Source organism: Eleutherodactylus coqui, chromosome 4, assembly GCF_035609145.1.
Source record: "Eleutherodactylus coqui strain aEleCoq1 chromosome 4, aEleCoq1.hap1, whole genome shotgun sequence".
In the NCBI taxonomy this organism is placed as follows: Eukaryota; Metazoa; Chordata; class Amphibia; order Anura; family Eleutherodactylidae; genus Eleutherodactylus; species Eleutherodactylus coqui.
The window spans coordinates 291078903-291105038 of record NC_089840.1 but is presented as its reverse complement, the minus strand read 5'-3'; the positions used below and the strand labels follow the sequence as shown (position 1 = coordinate 291105038).

The window sequence follows — 26136 nt, the reverse complement described above, 5'->3', positions numbered from 1 at the left end:
GCTGGGGAAACTGAAAGTAACACTCAGTGCAGTGCAGAGCTGTTTTGGTAAAAATGGGGTTTCAGCTTCATAATAGATATGGCTGAGATCTGATACCTACTTGGTTACAGCTGGTCTGGAGCAGGTCTTTGACTTTCTGGAGGGAATATGTAGGGAGTAGCCCCCAGCCCATGCAGTCTGGATCTGCCTGGAGTGGACAGGTCTCACTGTTTTATATACCAGGCTTTTTTTATATATGGGGATTCCTCATTAACCCAAAAGCAGGGGCTTAGAAGAAACCAACTTCCAATAACCAGGGGGGTGTTGGGCGAGCCCATTATAACATAGTAAGAACAGTGATCTCCTACACACGGTAGGAAATAGAGGAGCTATCCAGCATGCTGAATAGCTCAAACAGCAGAAGCACCGCCCGCAGCATGAGAGGTTGCAGACAACAAAATAGTTAGAGTTGTTGGTGCTTGTCGGACAATCAGACGCTCCTCTCTACTGGTTGTCTGTAGGGGGCGTCCTCAACCCGGTCACCTTGTGTGCCCGCATCCACCGGTCCCAACACCTCCTAACAGTCTGGTCAGAAGCTCCTCTCTACTGGAGGTCTTTTGGGGGCGTCCTGAGCCCGGTCGCCTTGTGTGCCCCATCCACTGGTCCCAACACCTCCTAACAGTCTGGTCAGATTCTCCTCTCTACTGGTGGTCTGTCGGGGGTCCTGAGCCTGGTCACCTTATGTGCCCTCACACATCCACTGGTTCTTACACCTCCTAACAGTCTGGTCAGACGCTTCTCACTACTGGTAATCTGTAGGGGGCGGCCTGAGCCCAGTCAGCTTGTGTACCCCCATCCACCGGTCCCAACACCTCCTAACAGTCTGGTCAGACGCTCCCCTCTGCTAGTGGCCTATAGGGGGGTCCTGAACCCGGTCACCTTGTGTGCTGTCACACATCCACTGGTCCCAACACCTCCTAACAGTCTGGTCAGATGCTCCCCTCTACTGGTGGTCTGTAGGGGGCGTCCTGAGCCCAGTCACCTTGTGTGCCCCCATCCGCTGGTCCCAACACCACCTAACGGTGGTCAGACGCTCCTCTCTACTGGTGCTCTGTAGGGGGGATTCCTGAGCCCGGTCACCTTGTGTGCCCCCATCCACTGGTACCAACACCTCCTAACTGTCTGGTCAGATGCTCCTCTCTACTGGTGGTCTGTAGGGGGCATCCTGAGCCCGGTCACCTTGTGTGCCCTCACACATCCACTGGTCCCAACACCTCCTAACTGTCTGGTCAGATGCTCCTCTCTACTGGTGGTCTGTCAGGGGGTCCTCAGCCCGGTCACCTCATGTGCTCTCACACATCCACTGGTCCCAACACCTCCTAACAGTCTGGTCAGACGCTCCTCTGTAACTGTGGTCTTTAGGGGGCGTCCTGAGACCGGTCACCTTGTGTGCCCCCATCCACTGGTCCCAACACCTCCTAACAGTCTGGTCAGATGCTCTTGTCTACTGGTGGTCTGTCAGGTGCATCCAGAGCCCAGTCACCTTGTGTACCCTCACACATCCACTGGTCCCACCACCTCCTAACAGTCTGGTCAGATGCTCCTCAGTACTGATGGTCTGTAGGGGGTGTCCTGAGCCCAGTCACCTTGTGTACCCTCACATTAACTGGTCATAACACCTCCTAACAGTCTGGTCAGATGCTCCTCTCTACTGGTAGTCTGTAGGGGGCGTCCTGAGCCCGGTCACCTTGTGTGCCCTCACACATTCACTGGTCCCAACACCTCCTAACAGTCTGGTCAGACGCTTCTCACTACTGGTGGTCTGTAGGGGGGGGGTCCTGAGCCTGGTCAGCTTGTGTACCCTCACATATCCACTGGTCCCAACACCTTCTAACAGTCAAGTAAGAACGGCCGGTGGAGGACAATTCATGGATACGACCATTCAGCTTCCCACATCCCAATAATGCGCCCCTCTCAGACTCTGGTAATGGGGTGAAATTTCTTCTCCGCATCGTAGAGGCATCTAGTGGTCAACAAGCTCTACACAAGCGGAAGAAGAGGTCACTACACACAAGGAGCCTCTGAGAGCCTCTTATAGGCCAAGGGGGGAACCACTTTTAGGGCCTCCGGTGACAAGACCGTTCATCTAATAACCACAACTCATCATTTGTATATCTGCCTGACATATAACTGCAGGATGAGTTTTGCAGCACGACAACTCCTCCTAGGGGCGGGATGGTTTTCTTGACAAGAGTGTATATACACAATGCACAATAGCACTTCTCCTGTTCTGTATATGTGTGTGTTTGTATATATAAAATAAAGTTTCTCCTGGTCTTCGCCTTTATATATCAATGATGGTGATCTGCTTCTTCTCTCACCAGGAGAATGGTCTCCACATTTTGACCAGCTGGGACATTGTCGCTCCGACCACCTGTATATTTGAAGGTGGTAAGTAATCTTTGTATGTGTCGGATTATATTATTATTGATCTCTCTGCTGACCGATCCTGATGGCGCTGCACTGAGTAGAGTCGGTGGGGTCCTTCTCCTGTCTTCACTAGGTAAGTGAGTTGATCGTCATGTTACTGTATCTCTGAGATCGCCACATGGTAGGGGCGCCCCTTGGTGGGCTGCATGGGATGAAATAAGATTACTGGGTGTGAGACCTGGGAGAGTAGAGGGGCGGTGAGAGCGGAGTAACTGGATTACAGATCCTTGTAAAGTCTTTTGTTACTATGGGTCAGGAGTTTGACCTGAAAGAAGACTTGTATCTGCGGTATTGGCTATGGTTTGCAGGAATAAAACACTTATTTTGGCGGTTTAGATGACCCAAGATTTATCCCATCCGGAAGATATATTCATTATTGGGAGGCTGATCTGATCTCAGCACTTTGGAGAGGATATTGGGGTGTTATAACACAAATAAGGGAAGATAAGGAAGATAGCTGTTGTGTCCGTGTTGTCCATCACATTGTATCTAATCTATAGAGCCTGCTATCCACTGGCTGCAAATAATGGGTGATAGAGCGAAGGGTAAACGGGAAAAGGGGGTCTAATCTGCAGAAATACCCAAAGTTGCATCTATAGTGGAAGGAAGTATTGGGTCAGGAAGAATATGGTCTCTCCTTAGAGAGAACAGCTATTGAGGAGACTAATAAGGCCACCCATACTCTTCTGGGAAATGTATGTAAATGGAAAGATGGAACAATGCCTCTACAGTGCCACCTATTGGAAGGCAGCATTCCTGCAAGTTAATATCAGTCCTTTTAATAAGCCATATAACTATGACTGGGAATATAAAGCAAAGCCAGAGTCTTCTCCAGAAGGAAGAGATAACCGTGTACAGACTGTTTTGAGGTTTTTGCCCCTCATCGGTCTGCAGTAGGCTCCTGGCTGGTGAGAGCCTCATAATTCCCAATCATTGTTAGAAGACGTCTTAAAAGATCTGACATTAACTTGCAGGAATGCTGCTTTCCAATAGGTGGCACTGTAGAGACATTTTTCCATCTTTTTATTTGCATGGAAGGAAGCATCGGCACATATACAGTCCATGTATATTGAGAACAGACCACTCTAATATGGTGGACAGGGAGATAAAAGGGGCAAAAGTAAGGGCGCTCTATGTCACCGAAACATGAACTAGAGTCATCCAGATTTTTTTTCATATTATTCAAAAAAGGCAATTAATGGTGACTACAATGGTTCATCCAAGCTTCAGGCACAGGTACACCCCATTTATCAGCTTCCTAGAGTGCAATAAGGGGAGGTGGGGGTTCGTAGCCTTCCATCTCCCCTTATCACACTCCAGGAAGCTGAGATAAGGGGTGTTGTAGAGCTACCATATCCCTCCAACACCCCATATCTCAGCTTCCTGTAGTGTGATTAAGAGAGAAAGGTATTGCAGCTCTGCAACAGACCATATCACACTCACAGAAGCTGATATATGAGTGTTGGGGGATACAGTAGCTCTACAACACCTAATATCTCATCTCATTGGATGAGTGTATGATAGCTCTACATCTCCCTTTATCACACATCAGAAAGCTACGATAAGAGATGTTGTAGAGCTACTGTATGCCCCAACACATATTTCAGCTTCCTTGAGTGTGATAGGGTGTGTTGCAGAGCTGCAATACCTTTCTCTCCTAATCACACCCCAGGATGCTGAGATATGGGGTGTTTAGGGCATACGGTAGCTTTACAGCACCTCATATCTCATCTCTCTGGAGTGTGATAAGAACTGATGGGTGTATGACAGCTCCATGTATAAAACTCGACGACGATGTCTGATACCGGGCGATATTCAGGCCCAGATTACTGTAGAGAAGATGTAAAAAAAAACATACAATGACCTCCTAATCAATCCCATAAACAGAACGCAGCAAATGTAACGTCATATCATCGCCCCACGGCGGAGGCAACACTTTAAAAAAATCCCAACGTAATATAATAATTCTTTAAAAGCTATAAAATGTCCAAAATGTTCTTAGAAAAAAAAAATAACAAGATCTCGGCAGCAAGAAACAAAAACTAGTAGAGGAATTGTGGCAGCGCCATCAGGGGTGCAGAACCTCACAGACCCCCAAAACACCCATAGATTCTATATGAAAAGCGTCCATTATGTGTGATAATCTGCTATAGGAAGAAAAGAAGTAAAGCAATAGACAAACAGGTGAGACCTGCGACACGACCGGCGAAAACAGAGATCCAGAGACGATGACAATTATGGAGGTAAACCGATCCGCTCCCTGCAGAATAATCTGTATAATAACCTCAGTGTTTCCTTATGTCTAGGGTACATGTACTATGAAGAAATGTCGGGTTACATAATTGATGGTTCAATGCCGGTGTCGGCCAGCCCAGCATTAGGAGGTTCATATGCATATATAAATACATATCCAATATACTGATCCTCCCGACATACTAAATCCAATATACTGACCGTCTATATATATCCTCCACACACTACATCCTATATACTGACCCTCCTGATATGTCCTCCGCACACTACATCCTATATACTAACCCTCCTGATATATCCTCCACACACTACATCCTATATACTGACCCTCCTGATATATCCCACACACTACATCCTATATACTGACCCTCCTGATATATCCTCCACACACTACATCCTATATAATGACCCTCCTGATATATCCTCCACACACTACATCCTATATACTGACCCTCCTGATATATCCTCCACACACTACATCCTATATACTGACCCTCCTGATATATCCTCCACACATTACATCCTATATACTGACCCTCCTGATATACCCTCCACACACTACATCCTATATACTGACCCTCCTGATATATCCTCCACACACTACATCCTATATACTGACCATCCTAATATATCTCCCACACACTACATCCTATATACTGACCCTCCTGATATATCCTCCACACATTACATCCTATATACTGACCCTCCTGATATACCCTCCACACACTACATCCTATATACTGACCCTCCTGATATACCCTCCACACACTACATCCTATATACTGACCCTCCTGATATATCCTCCACACACTACATCCTATATACTGACCACCTGATATATCCCCCACACACTACATACTATATACAGACCCTCCTGATATATCCTCCACACAAAACATTCTATATACTGACCCACCTGATATATCCTCCACAGTACATCCTATATACTGACCCTCCTGATATATCCTCCACACACTACATCCTATATACTGACCCTCCTCATATATTCTGCAAACACTACATCCTGTATACTGACCCTCCTGATATATCCTCCACACACTACATTCTATATACTGACCTTCCTGATATATCCTCCACACACTAGATCCTATATACTGACCCTCCTGATATATCATCCGCACTACATACTATATACTGACCCTCCTGATATATCCTCCACACACTACATCCTATATACTGACCCTCCTGATATATCCCCCACACACTACAACCTATATACTGACCCTCCTGATATATCCTCCACACACTGCATCCTATATACTGACCCTTCTGATATATCCTCCACACTACATGCCCTATACTGACCCTCCTGATATATCCTCCACACACTACATCCTATATACTGACTATGCTGATATATCATCACACACTACATCCTATATACTGACCCAACTGATATATCCTGCACACACTGCATCCTATATACTGACCCTCCTGATGTTTCCTCCTCACTACATCCTATATACTGACCTTTCTGATATATCCTCCACACTACATCCTATATACTGACCATCCTAATATATCTCCCACACACTACATCCTATATAGTGACCCTCCTGATATATCCTCCACACACTACATCCTATATACTGACCTTCCTTACATATCCTCCACACACTACATCCTATATAATGACCTTCCTTACATATCCTCCACACAATACATCCTATATACTGACCCTCCTGAAATATCCTCCACACACTACATCCTATATACTGACCCTCCTGATATATCCCCCACACACTACAACCTATATACTGACCCTCCTGATATATCCTCCACACACTGCATCCTATTTACTGACCCTTCTGATATATCCTCCACACTACATGCCCTATACTGACCCTCCTGATATATCCTCCACACACTACATCCTATATACTGACTATGCTGATATATCATCACACACTACATCCTATATACTGACCCAACTGATATATCCTGCACACACTGCATCCTATATACTGACCCTCCTGATATGTCCTCCACACTGCATCCTATATACTGACTGTACTGATATATCCTTCACACACTACATCCTTTATACTGACCCTCCTGATATATCCTCCACACTACATCCTATATACTGACCCTCCTGATATACCCTCCACACACTACATCCTATATACTGACCCCCTGATATATCCCCCACACACTACATCCTATATACTGACCCTCCTGACGTATCCTCCTCAACTCATCCTATATACTAACCTTCCTTACATATCCTCCACACACTACATCCTATATACTGACCCTCCTGATATATCCTCCACACACTACATCCTATATACTGACCCTCCTGATATGTCCCCTCACACTACATCTTATATTCTGACCCCCCTGATATATCCTCCACACCACATCCTATATACTGACCCTCCTGATATATCCTACACGCACTACATCCTATATACTGACCCTCCTGATGTTTCCTCCTCACTACATCCTATATACTGACCTTTCTGATATATCCTCCACACTACATCCTATATACTGACCCTCCTGATATATCCTCCACACTACATCCTATATACTGACTGTACTGATATATCCTTCACACACTACATCCTATACACTGACCCCCCTGATATATCCTCCACACACTACATCGTATATACTGACCCTACTGATATATCCCCCACACACTGCATCCTATATACTGACCCTCCAGAAATATTCTCCACACACTACATCCTATATACTGACCCTCCTGACGTATCCTCCTCACTACATCCTATATACTGACCTCCTGATATATCCTCCACACTACATCCTATATTCTGACCTTCCTTACATATCCCCCACACACTACATCCTATATACTGACCTTCCTTACATATCCCCCACACACTGCATCCTATATACTGACCCTCCTGATATATCCTCCACACTACATCCTATATACTGACCCTCCTGATATATCCCCCACACACTACATCCTATATACTGACCCTCCTGATATATCCTCCACACTAAATCCTATTTACTGACCCTCCTGATGTATCCTCCACACACTGCATCCTATATACTGACCCTCCTGATGTATCCTCCACACACTACATCCTATATACTGACCCTCCTGATATATCCTCCGCACTACATCCTATATACTGACCTCCTGATATATCCTCCACACACTACATCCAATAAACTGACCCTCCTGATATATCCTCCACACTACATCCTATATACTGACCCTCCTGATATATCCTCCACACACTGCATCCTATATACTGACCCTCCTGATGTATCCTCCACACACTACATCCTATATACTGACCCTCCTGATATATCCTCCGCACTACATCCTATATACTGACCCTTCTGCTATATCCTCCACACACTACATCCTATATACTGACCCTTCTGCTATATCCTCCACACACTAGATCATATATACTGACCCTCCTGATATATCCTCCGCACTACATCCTATATACTGACCCTCCTGATTTATCCTCCACACACTACATCCTATATACTGACCCTCCTGATATATCCTCCGCACTACATCCTATATACTGACCTCCTGATATATCCTCCACACACTACATCCAATATACTGACCCTCCTGATATATCCTCCACACTACATCCTATATACTGACCCTCCTGATATATCCTCCACACTAAATCCTATTTGCTGACCCTCCTGATATATCCTCCACACTACACCCTATATACTGTCCCTCCTGATATATCCTCCACACTACATCCTATATACTGACCCTCCTGATATATCCTCCACACACTACATCCTATATACTGACCCTCCTGATGTATCCTCCTCACTATATCCTATATACTGACCCTCCTGATATATCCTCCACACTACATACTATATACTGACCCTCCTGATATATCCTCCACACACTACATCCTATATACTGACCCTCCTGATGTATCCTCCTCACTACATCCTATATACTGACCCTCCTGATATATCCTCCAGACTACATCCTATATACTAACCCTCCTGATATTTCCTCCACACACTACATCCTATATACTGACCTTTCCGATATATCCTCAACACTACATCCTATTCACTGACCCTCCTGATATATCCTCCGCAGTACATCCTATATACTGACCCTCCTGATATATCCTCCACACAAAACATTCTATATACTGACCCACCTGATATATCCTCCACACTACATCCTATATACTGACCCTCCTGATATATCCTCTACACACTACATCCTATATACTGAGCCTCCTGATATATCTTCCACACACTACATCCTATATACTGAGCCTCCTGATATATCTTCCACACACTACATCCTATATACTGACCCACCTGATATATCCTCCACACTATGTCCTATATACTGACCCTCCTGATATATCCTCCACACAAAACATTCTATATACTGACCCACCTGATATATCCTCCTCACTATATCCTATATACTGACCCTCCTGATATATCCTCCACACTACATACTATATACTGACCCTCCTGATATATCCTCCACACACTACATCCTATATACTGACCCTCCTCATATATTCTGCAAACACTACATCCTGTATACTGACCCTCCTGATATATCCTCCACACACTACATTCTATATACTGACCTTCCTGATATATCCTCCACACACTAGATCCTATATACTGACCCTCCTGATATATCATCCGCACTACATGCTATATACTGACCCTCCTGATATATCCTCCACACACTACATCCTATATACTGACCTCCTGATATATCCTCCACACTACATCCCATATACTGAGCCTCCTGAAATATCCTCCACACTACATACTATATACTGATCCTCCTGATATATCCTCCACACTACATCCTATATACTGAGCCTCCTGATATATGTCCTCCACACTACATCCTATATACTGAGCCTTCTGATGTATCCTTCACACACTACATCCTATATACTGACCCTCCCGATATATCCCCCACACTACATGCTATATATATTGACCCTCCTGATATATCCTCCACGCTACATCCTATATACTGACCCTCCTGATATATCCTCCACACACTATATCCTATATACTGACCCCCCTGATATATCCTCCACACACTACATCCTATATACTCACCGCTCTGAAAAATCCTCTACACACTACATCCTATATACTGACCCTCCTGATTTATCCTCCACACACTACATACTATATACTGACCCTCCTGATATATTCTCCACACACTACATCCTATATACTGACCCTCCTGATATATCCTCCACACTACCTTCTATATACTGACCCACCGGATATATCCTCCACACTATATCCTATATACTGTCCCTCCTGATATATCCTCCACACATTACATTCTTTATACTGACCCACCTGATATATCCTCCACAGTACATCCTATATACTGACCCTCCTGATATATCCTCCACACACTACATCCTATATACTGACCCTCCTCATATATTCTCCAAACACTACATCCTGTATACTGACCCTCCTGATATATCCTTCACACACTACATCCTATATACTGACCCTCCTGATATATCCTCCACACACTACATCCTATATACTGACCTCCTGATATATCCTCCACACTACATCCCATATACTGAGCCTCCTGAAATATCCTCCACACTACATACTATATACTGATCCTCCTGATATATCCTCCACACTACATCCTATATACTGAGCCTCCTGATATATGTCCTCCACACTACATCCTATATACTGAGCCTTCTGATGTATCCTCCACACGCTACATCCTATATACTGACCTCCTGATATATCCTCCACACTACATCCCATATACTGAGCCTCCTGAAATATCCTCCACACTACATACTATATACTGATCCTCCTGATATATCCTCCACACTACATCCTATATACTGAGCCTCCTGATATATGTCCTCCACACTACATCCTATATACTGACCCTCCCGATATATCCCCCACACTACATGCTATATATATTGACCCTCCTGATATATCCTCCACGCTACATCCTATATACTGACCCTCCTGATATATCCTCCACACACTACATCCTATATACTGACCCTCCTGATATATCCTCCACACTACATCCTATATACTGACCCTCCTGATATATCCTCCACACTACATCCTATATACTGACCCTCCTGATATATCCTCCACACACTACATCCTATATACTGAGCCTCCTGATATATCTTCCACACACTACATCCTATATACTGACCCTCCTGATATATCCTCCACACACTACATACTATATACTGACCCTCCTGATATATTCTCCACACACTACATCCTATATACTGACCCTCCTGATATATCCTCCACACTACCTTCTATATACTGACCCACCTGATATATCCTCCACACTATGTCCTATATACTGACCCTCCTGATATATCCTCCACACAAAACATTCTATATACTGACCCACCTGATATATCCTCCACAGTACATCCTATATACTGACCCTCCTGATATATCCTCCACACACTACATCCTATATACTGACCCTCCTCATATATTCTGCAAACACTACATCCTGTATACTGACCCTCCTGATATATCCTCCACACACTACATTCTGTATACTGACCTTCCTGATATATCCTCCACACACTAGATCCTATATACTGACCCTCCTGATATATCATCCGCACTACATACTATATACTGACCCTCCTGATATATCCTCCACACACTACATCCTATATACTGACCCTCCTGATATATCCCCCACACACTACAACCTATATACTGACCCTCCTGATATATCCTCCACACACTGCATCCTATATACTGACCCTTCTGATATATCCTCCACACTACATGCCCTATACTGACCCTCCTGATATATCCTCCACACACTACATCCTATATACTGACTATGCTGATATATCATCACACACTACATCCTATATACTGACCCAACTGATATATCCTGCACACACTGCATCCTATATACTGACCCTCCTGATGTTTCCTCCTCACTACATCCTATATACTGACCTTTCTGATATATCCTCCACACTACATCCTATATACTGACCATCCTAATATATCTCCCACACACTACATCCTATATAGTGACCCTCCTGATATATCCTCCACACACTACATCCTATATACTGACCTTCCTTACATATCCTCCACACACTACATCCTATATAATGACCTTCCTTACATATCCTCCACACAATACATCCTATATACTGACCCTCCTGAAATATCCTCCACACACTACATCCTATATACTGACCCTCCTGATATATCCCCCACACACTACAACCTATATACTGACCCTCCTGATATATCCTCCACACACTGCATCCTATTTACTGACCCTTCTGATATATCCTCCACACTACATGCCCTATACTGACCCTCCTGATATATCCTCCACACACTACATCCTATATACTGACTATGCTGATATATCATCACACACTACATCCTATATACTGACCCAACTGATATATCCTGCACACACTGCATCCTATATACTGACCCTCCTGATATGTCCTCCACACTGCATCCTATATACTGACTGTACTGATATATCCTTCACACACTACATCCTTTATACTGACCCTCCTGATATATCCTCCACACTACATCCTATATACTGACCCTCCTGATATACCCTCCACACACTACATCCTATATACTGACCCCCTGATATATCCCCCACACACTACATCCTATATACTGACCCTCCTGACGTATCCTCCTCAACTCATCCTATATACTAACCTTCCTTACATATCCTCCACACACTACATCCTATATACTGACCCTCCTGATATATCCTCCACACACTACATCCTATATACTGACCCTCCTGATATGTCCCCCACACACTACATCTTATATTCTGACCCCCCTGATATATCCTCCACACCACATCCTATATACTGACCCTCCTGATATATCCTACACGCACTACATCCTATATACTGACCCTCCTGATGTTTCCTCCTCACTACATCCTATATACTGACCTTTCTGATATATCCTCCACACTACATCCTATATACTGACCCTCCTGATATATCCTCCACACTACATCCTATATACTGACTGTACTGATATATCCTTCACACACTACATCCTATACACTGACCCCCCTGATATATCCTCCACACACTACATCGTATATACTGACCCTACTGATATATCCCCCACACACTGCATCCTATATACTGACCCTCCAGAAATATTCTCCACACACTACATCCTATATACTGACCCTCCTGACGTATCCTCCTCACTACATCCTATATACTGACCTCCTGATATATCCTCCACACTACATCCTATATTCTGACCTTCCTTACATATCCCCCACACACTACATCCTATATACTGACCTTCCTTACATATCCCCCACACACTGCATCCTATATACTGACCCTCCTGATATATCCTCCACACTACATCCTATATACTGACCCTCCTGATATATCCCCCACACACTACATCCTATATACTGACCCTCCTGATATATCCTCCACACTAAATCCTATTTACTGACCCTCCTGATATATCCTCCACACACTGCATCCTATATACTGACCCTCCTGATGTATCCTCCACACACTACATCCTATATACTGACCCTCCTGATATATCCTCCGCACTACACCCTATATACTGACCTCCTGATATATCCTCCACACACTACATCCAATAAACTGACCCTCCTGATATATCCTCCACACTACATCCTATATACTGACCCTCCTGATATATCCTCCACACACTGCATCCTATATACTGACCCTCCTGATGTATCCTCCACACACTACATCCTATATACTGACCCTCCTGATATATCCTCCGCACTACATCCTATATACTGACCTCCTGATATATCCTCCACACACTACATCCTATATACTGACCCTTCTGCTATATCCTCCACACACTAGATCCTATATACTGACCCTCCTGATATATCCTCCGCACTACATCCTATATACTGACCCTCCTGATTTATCCTCCACACACTACATCCTATATACTGACCCTCCTGATATATCCTCCGCACTACATCCTATATACTGACCTCCTGATATATCCTCCACACACTACATCCAATATACTGACCCTCCTGATATATCCTCCACACTACATCCTATATACTGACCCTCCTGATATATCCTCCACACTACACCCTATATACTGTCCCTCCTGATATATCCTCCACACTACATCCTATATACTGACCCTCCTGATATATCCTCCACACACTACATCCTATATACTGACCCTCCTGATGTATCCTCCTCACTATATCCTATATACTGACCCTCCTGATATATCCTCCACACTACATACTATATACTGACCCTCCTGATATATCCTCCACACACTACATCCTATATACTGACCCTCCTGATGTATCCTCCTCACTACATCCTATATACTGACCCTCCTGATATATCCTCCAGACTACATCCTATATACTAACCCTCCTGATATTTCCTCCACACACTACATCCTATATACTGACCTTTCCGATATATCCTCAACACTACATCCTATTCACTGACCCTCCTGATATATCCTCCGCAGTACATCCTATATACTGACCCTCCTGATATATCCTCCACACAAAACATTCTATATACTGACCCACCTGATATATCCTCCACACTACATCCTATATACTGACCCTCCTGATATATCCTCTACACACTACATCCTATATACTGAGCCTCCTGATATATCTTCCACACACTACATCCTATATACTGAGCCTCCTGATATATCTTCCACACACTACATCCTATATACTGACCCACCTGATATATCCTCCACACTATGTCCTATATACTGACCCTCCTGATATATCCTCCACACAAAACATTCTATATACTGACCCACCTGATATATCCTCCACAGTACATCCTATATACTGACCCTCCTGATATATCCTCCACACACTACATCCTATATACTGACCCTCCTCATATATTCTGCAAACACTACATCCTGTATACTGACCCTCCTGATATATCCTCCACACACTACATTCTATATACTGACCTTCCTGATATATCCTCCACACACTAGATCCTAAATACTGACCCTCCTGATATATCATCCGCACTACATGCTATATACTGACCCTCCTGATATATCCTCCACACACTACATCCTATATACTGAGCCTCCTGATATATCTTCCACACACTACATCCTATATACTGACCCTCCTGATATATCCTCCACACACTACATACTATATACTGACCCTCCTGATATATTCTCCACACACTACATCCTATATACTGACCCTCCTGATATATCCTCCACACTACCTTCTATATACTGACCCACCTGATATATCCTCCACACTATGTCCTATATACTGACCCTCCTGATATATCCTCCACACAAAACATTCTATATACTGACCCACCTGATATATCCTCCACAGTACATCCTATATACTGACCCTCCTGATATATCTTCCACACACTACATCCTATATACTGACCCTCCTCATATATTCTGCAAACACTACATCCTGTATACTGACCCTCCTGATATATCCTCCACACACTACATTCTATATACTGACCTTCCTGATATATCCTCCACACACTAGATCCTATATACTGACCCTCCTGATATATCATCCGCACTACATACTATATACTGACCCTCCTGATATATCCTCCACACACTACATCCTATATACTGACCCTCCTGATATATCCCCCACACACTACAACCTATATACTGACCCTCCTGATATATCCTCCACACACTGCATCCTATATACTGACCCTTCTGATATATCCTCCACACTACATGCCCTATACTGACCCTCCTGATATATCCTCCACACACTACATCCTATATACTGACTATGCTGATATATCATCACACACTACATCCTATATACTGACCCAACTGATATATCCTGCACACACTGCATCCTATATACTGACCCTCCTGATGTTTCCTCCTCACTACATCCTATATACTGACCTTTCTGATATATCCTCCACACTACATCCTATATACTGACCATCCTAATATATCTCCCACACACTACATCCTATATAGTGACCCTCCTGATATATCCTCCACACACTACATCCTATATACTGACCTTCCTTACATATCCTCCACACACTACATCCTATATAATGACCTTCCTTACATATCCTCCACACAATACATCCTATATACTGACCCTCCTGAAATATCCTCCACACACTACATCCTATATACTGACCCTCCTGATATATCCCCCACACACTACAACCTATATACTGACCCTCCTGATATATCCTCCACACACTGCATCCTATTTACTGACCCTTCTGATATATCCTCCACACTACATGCCCTATACTGACCCTCCTGATATATCCTCCACACACTACATCCTATATACTGACTATGCTGATATATCATCACACACTACATCCTATACACTGACCCAACTGATATATCCTGCACACACTGCATCCTATATACTGACCCCCCTGATATGTCCTCCACACTGCATCCTATATACTGACTGTACTGATATATCCTTCACACACTACATCCTTTATACTGACCCTCCTGATATATCCTCCACACTACATCCTATATACTGACCCTCCTGATATACCCTCCACACACTACATCCTATATACTGACCCCCTGATATATCCCCCACACACTACATCCTATATACTGACCCTCCTGACGTATCCTCCTCAACTCATCCTATATACTAACCTTCCTTACATATCCTCCACACACTACATCCTATATACTGACCCTCCTGATATATCCTCCACACACTACATCCTATATACTGACCCTCCTGATATGTCCCCCACACACTACATCTTATATTCTGACCCCCCTGATATATCCTCCACACCACATCCTATATACTGACCCTCCTGATATATCCTACACGCACTACATCCTATATACTGACCCTCCTGATGTTTCCTCCTCACTACATCCTATATACTGACCTTTCTGATATATCCTCCACACTACATCCTATATACTGACCCTCCTGATATATCCTCCACACTACATCCTATATACTGACTGTACTGATATATCCTTCACACACTACATCCTATACACTGACCCCCCTGATATATCCTCCACACACTACATCGTATATACTGACCCTACTGATATATCCCCCACACACTGCATCCTATATACTGACCCTCCAGAAATATTCTCCACACACTACATCCTATATACTGACCCTCCTGACGTATCCTCCTCACTACATCCTATATACTGACCTCCTGATATATCCTCCACACTACATCCTATATTCTGACCTTCCTTACATATCCCCCACACACTACATCCTATATACTGACCTTCCTTACATATCCCCCACACACTGCATCCTATATACTGACCCTCCTGATATATCCTCCACACTACATCCTATATACTGACCCTCCTGATATATCCCCCACACACTACATCCTATATACTGACCCTCCTGATATATCCTCCACACTAAATCCTATTTACTGACCCTCCTGATATATCCTCCACACACTGCATCCTATATACTGACCCTCCTGATGTATCCTCCACACACTACATCCTATATACTGACCCTCCTGATATATCCTCCGCACTACACCCTATATACTGACCTCCTGATATATCCTCCACACACTACATCCAATAAACTGACCCTCCTGATATATCCTCCACACTACATCCTATATACTGACCCTCCTGATATATCCTCCACACACTGCATCCTATATACTGACCCTCCTGATGTATCCTCCACACACTACATCCTATATACTGACCCTCCTGATATATCCTCCGCACTACATCCTATATACTGACCTCCTGATATATCCTCCACACACTACATCCTATATACTGACCCTTCTGCTATATCCTCCACACACTAGATCCTATATACTGACCCTCCTGATATATCCTCCGCACTACATCCTATATACTGACCCTCCTGATTTATCCTCCACACACTACATCCTATATACTGACCCTCCTGATATATCCTCCGCACTACATCCTATATACTGACCTCCTGATATATCCTCCACACACTACATCCAATATACTGACCCTCCTGATATATCCTCCACACTACATCCTATATACTGACCCTCCTGATATATCCTCCACACTAAATCCTATTTGCTGACCCTCCTGATATATCCTCCACACTACACCCTATATACTGTCCCTCCTGATATATCCTCCACACTACATCCTATATACTGACCCTCCTGATATATCCTCCACACACTACATCCTATATACTGACCCTCCTGATGTATCCTCCTCACTATATCCTATATACTGACCCTCCTGATATATCCTCCACACTACATACTATATACTGACCCTCCTGATATATCCTCCACACACTACATCCTATATACTGACCCTCCTGATGTATCCTCCTCACTACATCCTATATACTGACCCTCCTGATATATCCTCCAGACTACATCCTATATACTAACCCTCCTGATATTTCCTCCACACACTACATCCTATATACTGACCTTTCCGATATATCCTCAACACTACATCCTATTCACTGACCCTCCTGATATATCCTCCGCAGTACATCCTATATACTGACCCTCCTGATATATCCTCCACACAAAACATTCTATATACTGACCCACCTGATATATCCTCCACACTACATCCTATATACTGACCCTCCTGATATATCCTCTACACACTACATCCTATATACTGAGCCTCCTGATATATCTTCCACACACTACATCCTATATACTGAGCCTCCTGATATATCTTCCACACACTACATCCTATATACTGACCCACCTGATATATCCTCCACACTATGTCCTATATACTGACCCTCCTGATATATCCTCCACACAAAACATTCTATATACTGACCCACCTGATATATCCTCCACAGTACATCCTATATACTGACCCTCCTGATATATCCTCCACACACTACATCCTATATACTGACCCTCCTCATATATTCTGCAAACACTACATCCTGTATACTGACCCTCCTGATATATCCTCCACACACTACATTCTATATACTGACCTTCCTGATATATCCTCCACACACTAGATCCTATATACTGACCCTCCTGATATATCATCCGCACTACATGCTATATACTGACCCTCCTGATATATCCTCCACACACTACATCCTATATACTGAGCCTCCTGAAATATCCTCCACACTACATACTATATACTGATCCTCCTGATATATCCTCCACACTACATCCTATATACTGAGCCTCCTGATATATGTCCTCCACACTACATCCTATATACTGAGCCTTCTGATGTATCCTTCACACACTACATCCTATATACTGACCCTCCCGATATATCCCCCACACTACATGCTATATATATTGACCCTCCTGATATATCCTCCACGCTACATCCTATATACTGACCCTCCTGATATATCCTCCACACACTACATCCTATATACTGACCCCCCTGATATATCCTCCACACACTTCATCCTATATACTCACCGCTCTGAAAAATCCTCTACACACTACATCCTATATACTGACCCTCCTGATATATCCTCCACACACTACATACTATATACTGACCCTCCTGATATATTCTCCACACACTACATCCTATATACTGACCCTCCTGATATATCCTCCACACTACCTTCTATATACTGACCCACCGGATATATCCTCCACACTATATCCTATATACTGTCCCTCCTGATATATCCTCCACACAAAACATTCTATATACTGACCCACCTGATATATCCTCCACAGTACATCCTATATACTGACCCTCCTGATATATCCTCCACACACTACATCCTATATACTGACCCTCCTCATATATTCTCCAAACACTACATCCTGTATACTGACCCTCCTGATATATCCTCCACACACTACATCCTATATACTGACCCTCCTGATATATCCTCCACACACTACATCCTATATACTGACCTCCTGATATATCCTCCACACTACATACTATATACTGATCCTCCTGATATATCCTCCACACTACATCCTATATACTGAGCCTCCTGATATATGTCCTCCACACTACATCCTATATACTGAGCCTTCTGATGTATCCTCCACACGCTACATCCTATATACTGACCTCCTGATATATCCTCCACACTACATCCCATATACTGAGCCTCCTGAAATATCCTCCACACTACATACTATATACTGATCCTCCTGATATATCCTCCACACTACATCCTATATACTGAGCCTCCTGATATATGTCCTCCACACTACATCCTATATACTGACCCTCCCGATATATCCCCCACACTACATGCTATATATATTGACCCTCCTGATATATCCTCCACGCTACATCCTATATACTGACCCTCCTGATATATCCTCCACACACTACATCCTATATACTGACCCTCCTGATATATCCTCCACACTACATCCTATATACTGACCCTCCTGATATATCCTCCACACTACATCCTATATACTGACCCTCCTGATATATCCTCCACACACTACATCCTATATACTGAGCCTCCTGATATATCTTCCACACACTACATCCTATATACTGACCCTCCTGATATATCCTCCACACACTACATACTATAAAATGACCCTCCTGATATATTCTCCACACACTACATCCTATATACTGACCCTCCTGATATATCCTCCACACTACCTTCTATATACTGACCCACCTGATATATCCTCCACACTATGTCCTATATACTGACCCTCCTGATATATCCTCCACACAAAACATTCTATATACTGACCCACCTGATATATCCTCCACAGTACATCCTATATACTGACCCTCCTGATATATCCTCCACACACTACATCCTATATACTGACCCTCCTCATATATTCTGCAAACACTACATCCTGTATACTGACCCTCCTGATATATCCTCCACACACTACATTCTATATACTGACCTTCCTGATATATCCTCCACACACTAGATCCTATATACTGACCCTCCTGATATATCATCCGCACTACATACTATATACTGACCCTCCTGATATATCCTCCACACACTACATCCTATATACTGACCCTCCTGATATATCCCCCACACACTACAACCTATATACTGACCCTCCTGATATATCCTCCACACACTGCATCCTATATACTGACCCTTCTGATATATCCTCCACACTACATGCCCTATACTGACCCTCCTGATATATCCTCCACACACTACATCCTATATACTGACTATGCTGATATATCATCACACACTACATCCTATATACTGACCCAACTGATATATCCTGCACACACTGCATCCTATATACTGACCCTCCTGATGTTTCCTCCTCACTACATCCTATATACTGACCTTTCTGATATATCCTCCACACTACATCCTATATACTGACCATCCTAATATATCTCCCACACACTACATCCTATATAGTGACCCTCCTGATATATCCTCCACACACTACATCCTATATACTGACCTTCCTTACATATCCTCCACACACTACATCCTATATAATGACCTTCCTTACATATCCTCCACACAATACATCCTATATACTGACCCTCCTGAAATATCCTCCACACACTACATCCTATATACTGACCCTCCTGATATATCCCCCACACACTACAACCTATATACTGACCCTCCTGATATATCCTCCACACACTGCATCCTATTTACTGACCCTTCTGATATATCCTCCACACTACATGCCCTATACTGACCCTCCTGATATATCCTCCACACACTACATCCTATATACTGACTATGCTGATATATCATCACACACTACATCCTATATACTGACCCAACTGATATATCCTGCACACACTGCATCCTATATACTGACCCTCCTGATATGTCCTCCACACTGCATCCTATATACTGACTGTACTGATATATCCTTCACACACTACATCCTTTATACTGACCCTCCTGATATATCCTCCACACTACATCCTATATACTGACCCTCCTGATATACCCTCCACACACTACATCCTATATACTGACCCCCTGATATATCCCCCACACACTACATCCTATATACTGACCCTCCTGACGTATCCTCCTCAACTCATCCTATATACTAACCTTCCTTACATATCCTCCACACACTACATCCTATATACTGACCCTCCTGATATATCCTCCACACACTACATCCTATATACTGACCCTCCTGATATGTCCCCCACACACTACATCTTATATTCTGACCCCCCTGATATATCCTCCACACCACATCCTATATACTGACCCTCCTGATATATCCTACACGCACTACATCCTATATACTGACCCTCCTGATGTTTCCTCCTCACTACATCCTATATACTGACCTTTCTGATATATCCTCCACACTACATCCTATATACTGACCCTCCTGATATATCCTCCACACTACATCCTATATACTGACTGTACTGATATATCCTTCACACACTACATCCTATACACTGACCCCCCTGATATATCCTCCACACACTACATCCTATATACTGACCTCCTGATATATCCTCCACACTACATACTATATACTGATCCTCCTGATATATCCTCCACACTACATCCTATATACTGAGCCTCCTGATATATGTCCTCCACACTACATCCTATATACTGAGCCTTCTGATGTATCCTCCACACGCTACATCCTATATACTGACCTCTTGAAATATCCTCCACACTACATCCCATATACTGAGCCTCCTGAAATATCCTCCACACTACATACTATATACTGATCCTCCTGATATATCCTCCACACTACATCCTATATACTGAGCCTCCTGATATATGTCCTCCACACTACATCCTATATACTGACCCTCCCGATATATCCCCCACACTACATGCTATATATATTGACCCTCCTGATATATCCTCCACGCTACATCCTATATACTGACCCTCCTGATATATCCTCCACACACTACATCCTATATACTGACCCTCCTGATATATCCTCCACACTACATCCTATATACTGACCCTCCTGATATATCCTCCACACTACATCCTATATACTGACCCTCCTGATATATCCTCCACACACTACATCCTATATACTGAGCCTCCTGATATATCTTCCACACACTACATCCTATATACTGACCCTCCTGATATATCCTCCACACACTACATACTATATACTGACCCTCCTGATATATTCTCCACACACTACATCCTATATACTGACCCTCCTGATATATCCTCCACACTACCTTCTATATACTGACCCACCTGATATATCCTCCACACTATGTCCTATATACTGACCCTCCTGATATATCCTCCACACAAAACATTCTATATACTGACCCACCTGATATATCCTCCACAGTACATCCTATATACTGACCCTCCTGATATATCCTCCACACACTACATCCTATATACTGACCCTCCTCATATATTCTGCAAACACTACATCCTGTATACTGACCCTCCTGATATATCCTCCACACACTACATTCTATATACTGACCTTCCTGATATATCCTCCACACACTAGATCCTATATACTGACCCTCCTGATATATCATCCGCACTACATACTATATACTGACCCTCCTGATATATCCTCCACACACTACATCCTATATACTGACCCTCCTGATATATCCCCCACACACTACAACCTATATACTGACCCTCCTGATATATCCTCCACACACTGCATCCTATATACTGACCCTTCTGATATATCCTCCACACTACATGCCCTATACTGACCCTCCTGATATATCCTCCACACACTACATCCTATATACTGACTATGCTGATATATCATCACACACTACATCCTATATACTGACCCAACTGATATATCCTGCACACACTGCATCCTATATACTGACCCTCCTGATGTTTCCTCCTCACTACATCCTATATACTGACCTTTCTGATATATCCTCCACACTACATCCTATATACTGACCATCCTAATATATCTCCCACACACTACATCCTATATAGTGACCCTCCTGATATATCCTCCACACACTACATCCTATATACTGACCTTCCTTACATATCCTCCACACACTACATCCTATATAATGACCTTCCTTACATATCCTCCACACAATACATCCTATATACTGACCCTCCTGAAATATCCTCCACACACTACATCCTATATACTGACCCTCCTGATATATCCCCCACACACTACAACCTATATACTGACCCTCCTGATATATCCTCCACACACTGCATCCTATATACTGACCCTTCTGATATATCCTCCACACTACATGCCCTATACTGACCCTCCTGATATATCCTCCACACACTACATCCTATATACTGACTATGCTGATATATCATCACACACTACATCCTATATACTGACCCAACTGATATATCCTGCACACACTGCATCCTATATACTGACCCTCCTGATATGTCCTCCACACTGCATCCTATATACTGACTGTACTGATATATCCTTCACACACTACATCCTTTATACTGACCCTCCTGATATATCCTCCACACTACATCCTATATACTGACCCTCCTGATATACCCTCCACACACTACATCCTATATACTGACCCCCTGATATATCCCCCACACACTACATCCTATATACTGACCCTCCTGACGTATCCTCCTCAACTCATCCTATATACTAACCTTCCTTACATATCCTCCACACACTACATCCTATATACTGACCCTCCTGATATATCCTCCACACACTACATCCTATATACTGACCCTCCTGATATGTCCCCCACACACTACATCTTATATTCTGACCCCCCTGATATATCCTCCACACCACATCCTATATACTGACCCTCCTGATATATCCTACACGCACTACATCCTATATACTGACCCTCCTGATGTTTCCTCCTCACTACATCCTATATACTGACCTTTCTGATATATCCTCCACACTACATCCTATATACTGACCCTCCTGATATATCCTCCACACTACATCCTATATACTGACTGTACTGATATATCCTTCACACACTACATCCTATACACTGACCCCCCTGATATATCCTCCACACACTACATCGTATATACTGACCCTACTGATATATCCCCCACACACTGCATCCTATATACTGACCCTCCAGAAATATTCTCCACACACTACATCCTATATACTGACCCTCCTGACGTATCCTCCTCACTACATCCTATATACTGACCTCCTGATATATCCTCCACACTACATCCTATATTCTGACCTTCCTTACATATCCCCCACACACTACATCCTATATACTGACCTTCCTTACATATCCCCCACACACTGCATCCTATATACTGACCCTCCTGATATATCCTCCACACTACATCCTATATACTGACCCTCCTGATATATCCCCCACACACTACATCCTATATACTGACCCTCCTGATATATCCTCCACACTAAATCCTATTTACTGACCCTCCTGATATATCCTCCACACACTGCATCCTATATACTGACCCTCCTGATGTATCCTCCACACACTACATCCTATATACTGACCCTCCTGATATATCCTCCGCACTACATCCTATATACTGACCTCCTGATATATCCTCCACACACTACATCCAATAAACTGACCCTCCTGATATATCCTCCACACTACATCCTATATACTGACCCTCCTGATATATCCTCCACACACTGCATCCTATATACTGACCCTCCTGATGTATCCTCCACACACTACATCCTATATACTGACCCTCCTGATATATCCTCCGCACTACATCCTATATACTGACCTCCTGATATATCCTCCACACACTACATCCTATATACTGACCCTTCTGCTATATCCTCCACACACTAGATCCTATATACTGACCCTCCTGATATATCCTCCGCACTACATCCTATATACTGACCCTCCTGATTTATCCTCCACACACTACATCCTATATACTGACCCTCCTGATATATCCTCCGCACTACATCCTATATACTGACCTCCTGATATATCCTCCACACACTACATCCAATATACTGACCCTCCTGATATATCCTCCACACTACATCCTATATACTGACCCTCCTGATATATCCTCCACACTAAATCCTATTTGCTGACCCTCCTGATATATCCTCCACACTACACCCTATATACTGTCCCTCCTGATATATCCTCCACACTACATCCTATATACTGACCCTCCTGATATATCCTCCACACACTACATCCTATATACTGACCCTCCTGATGTATCCTCCTCACTATATCCTATATACTGACCCTCCTGATATATCCTCCACACTACATACTATATACTGACCCTCCTGATATATCCTCCACACACTACATCCTATATACTGACCCTCCTGATGTATCCTCCTCACTACATCCTATATACTGACCCTCCTGATATATCCT

At 43.4% G+C, this 26136-nt stretch overlaps 1 protein-coding gene across 1 annotated transcript in view; it reads left to right on the top strand.

Moving 5' to 3' along the window:
• The first annotated feature begins 2336 nt into the window (after positions 1-2336).
• LOC136626783 (pregnancy zone protein-like) overlaps positions 2337-26136 on the top strand; it is a 63289-nt gene continuing 39489 nt past the window's right edge. Inside the window, exon 1 of the mRNA XM_066601787.1 lies at positions 2337-2430. Within this exon, the coding sequence (XP_066457884.1) occupies positions 2337-2430 (94 nt within the window). The remainder of the gene's footprint in view (positions 2431-26136) is intronic.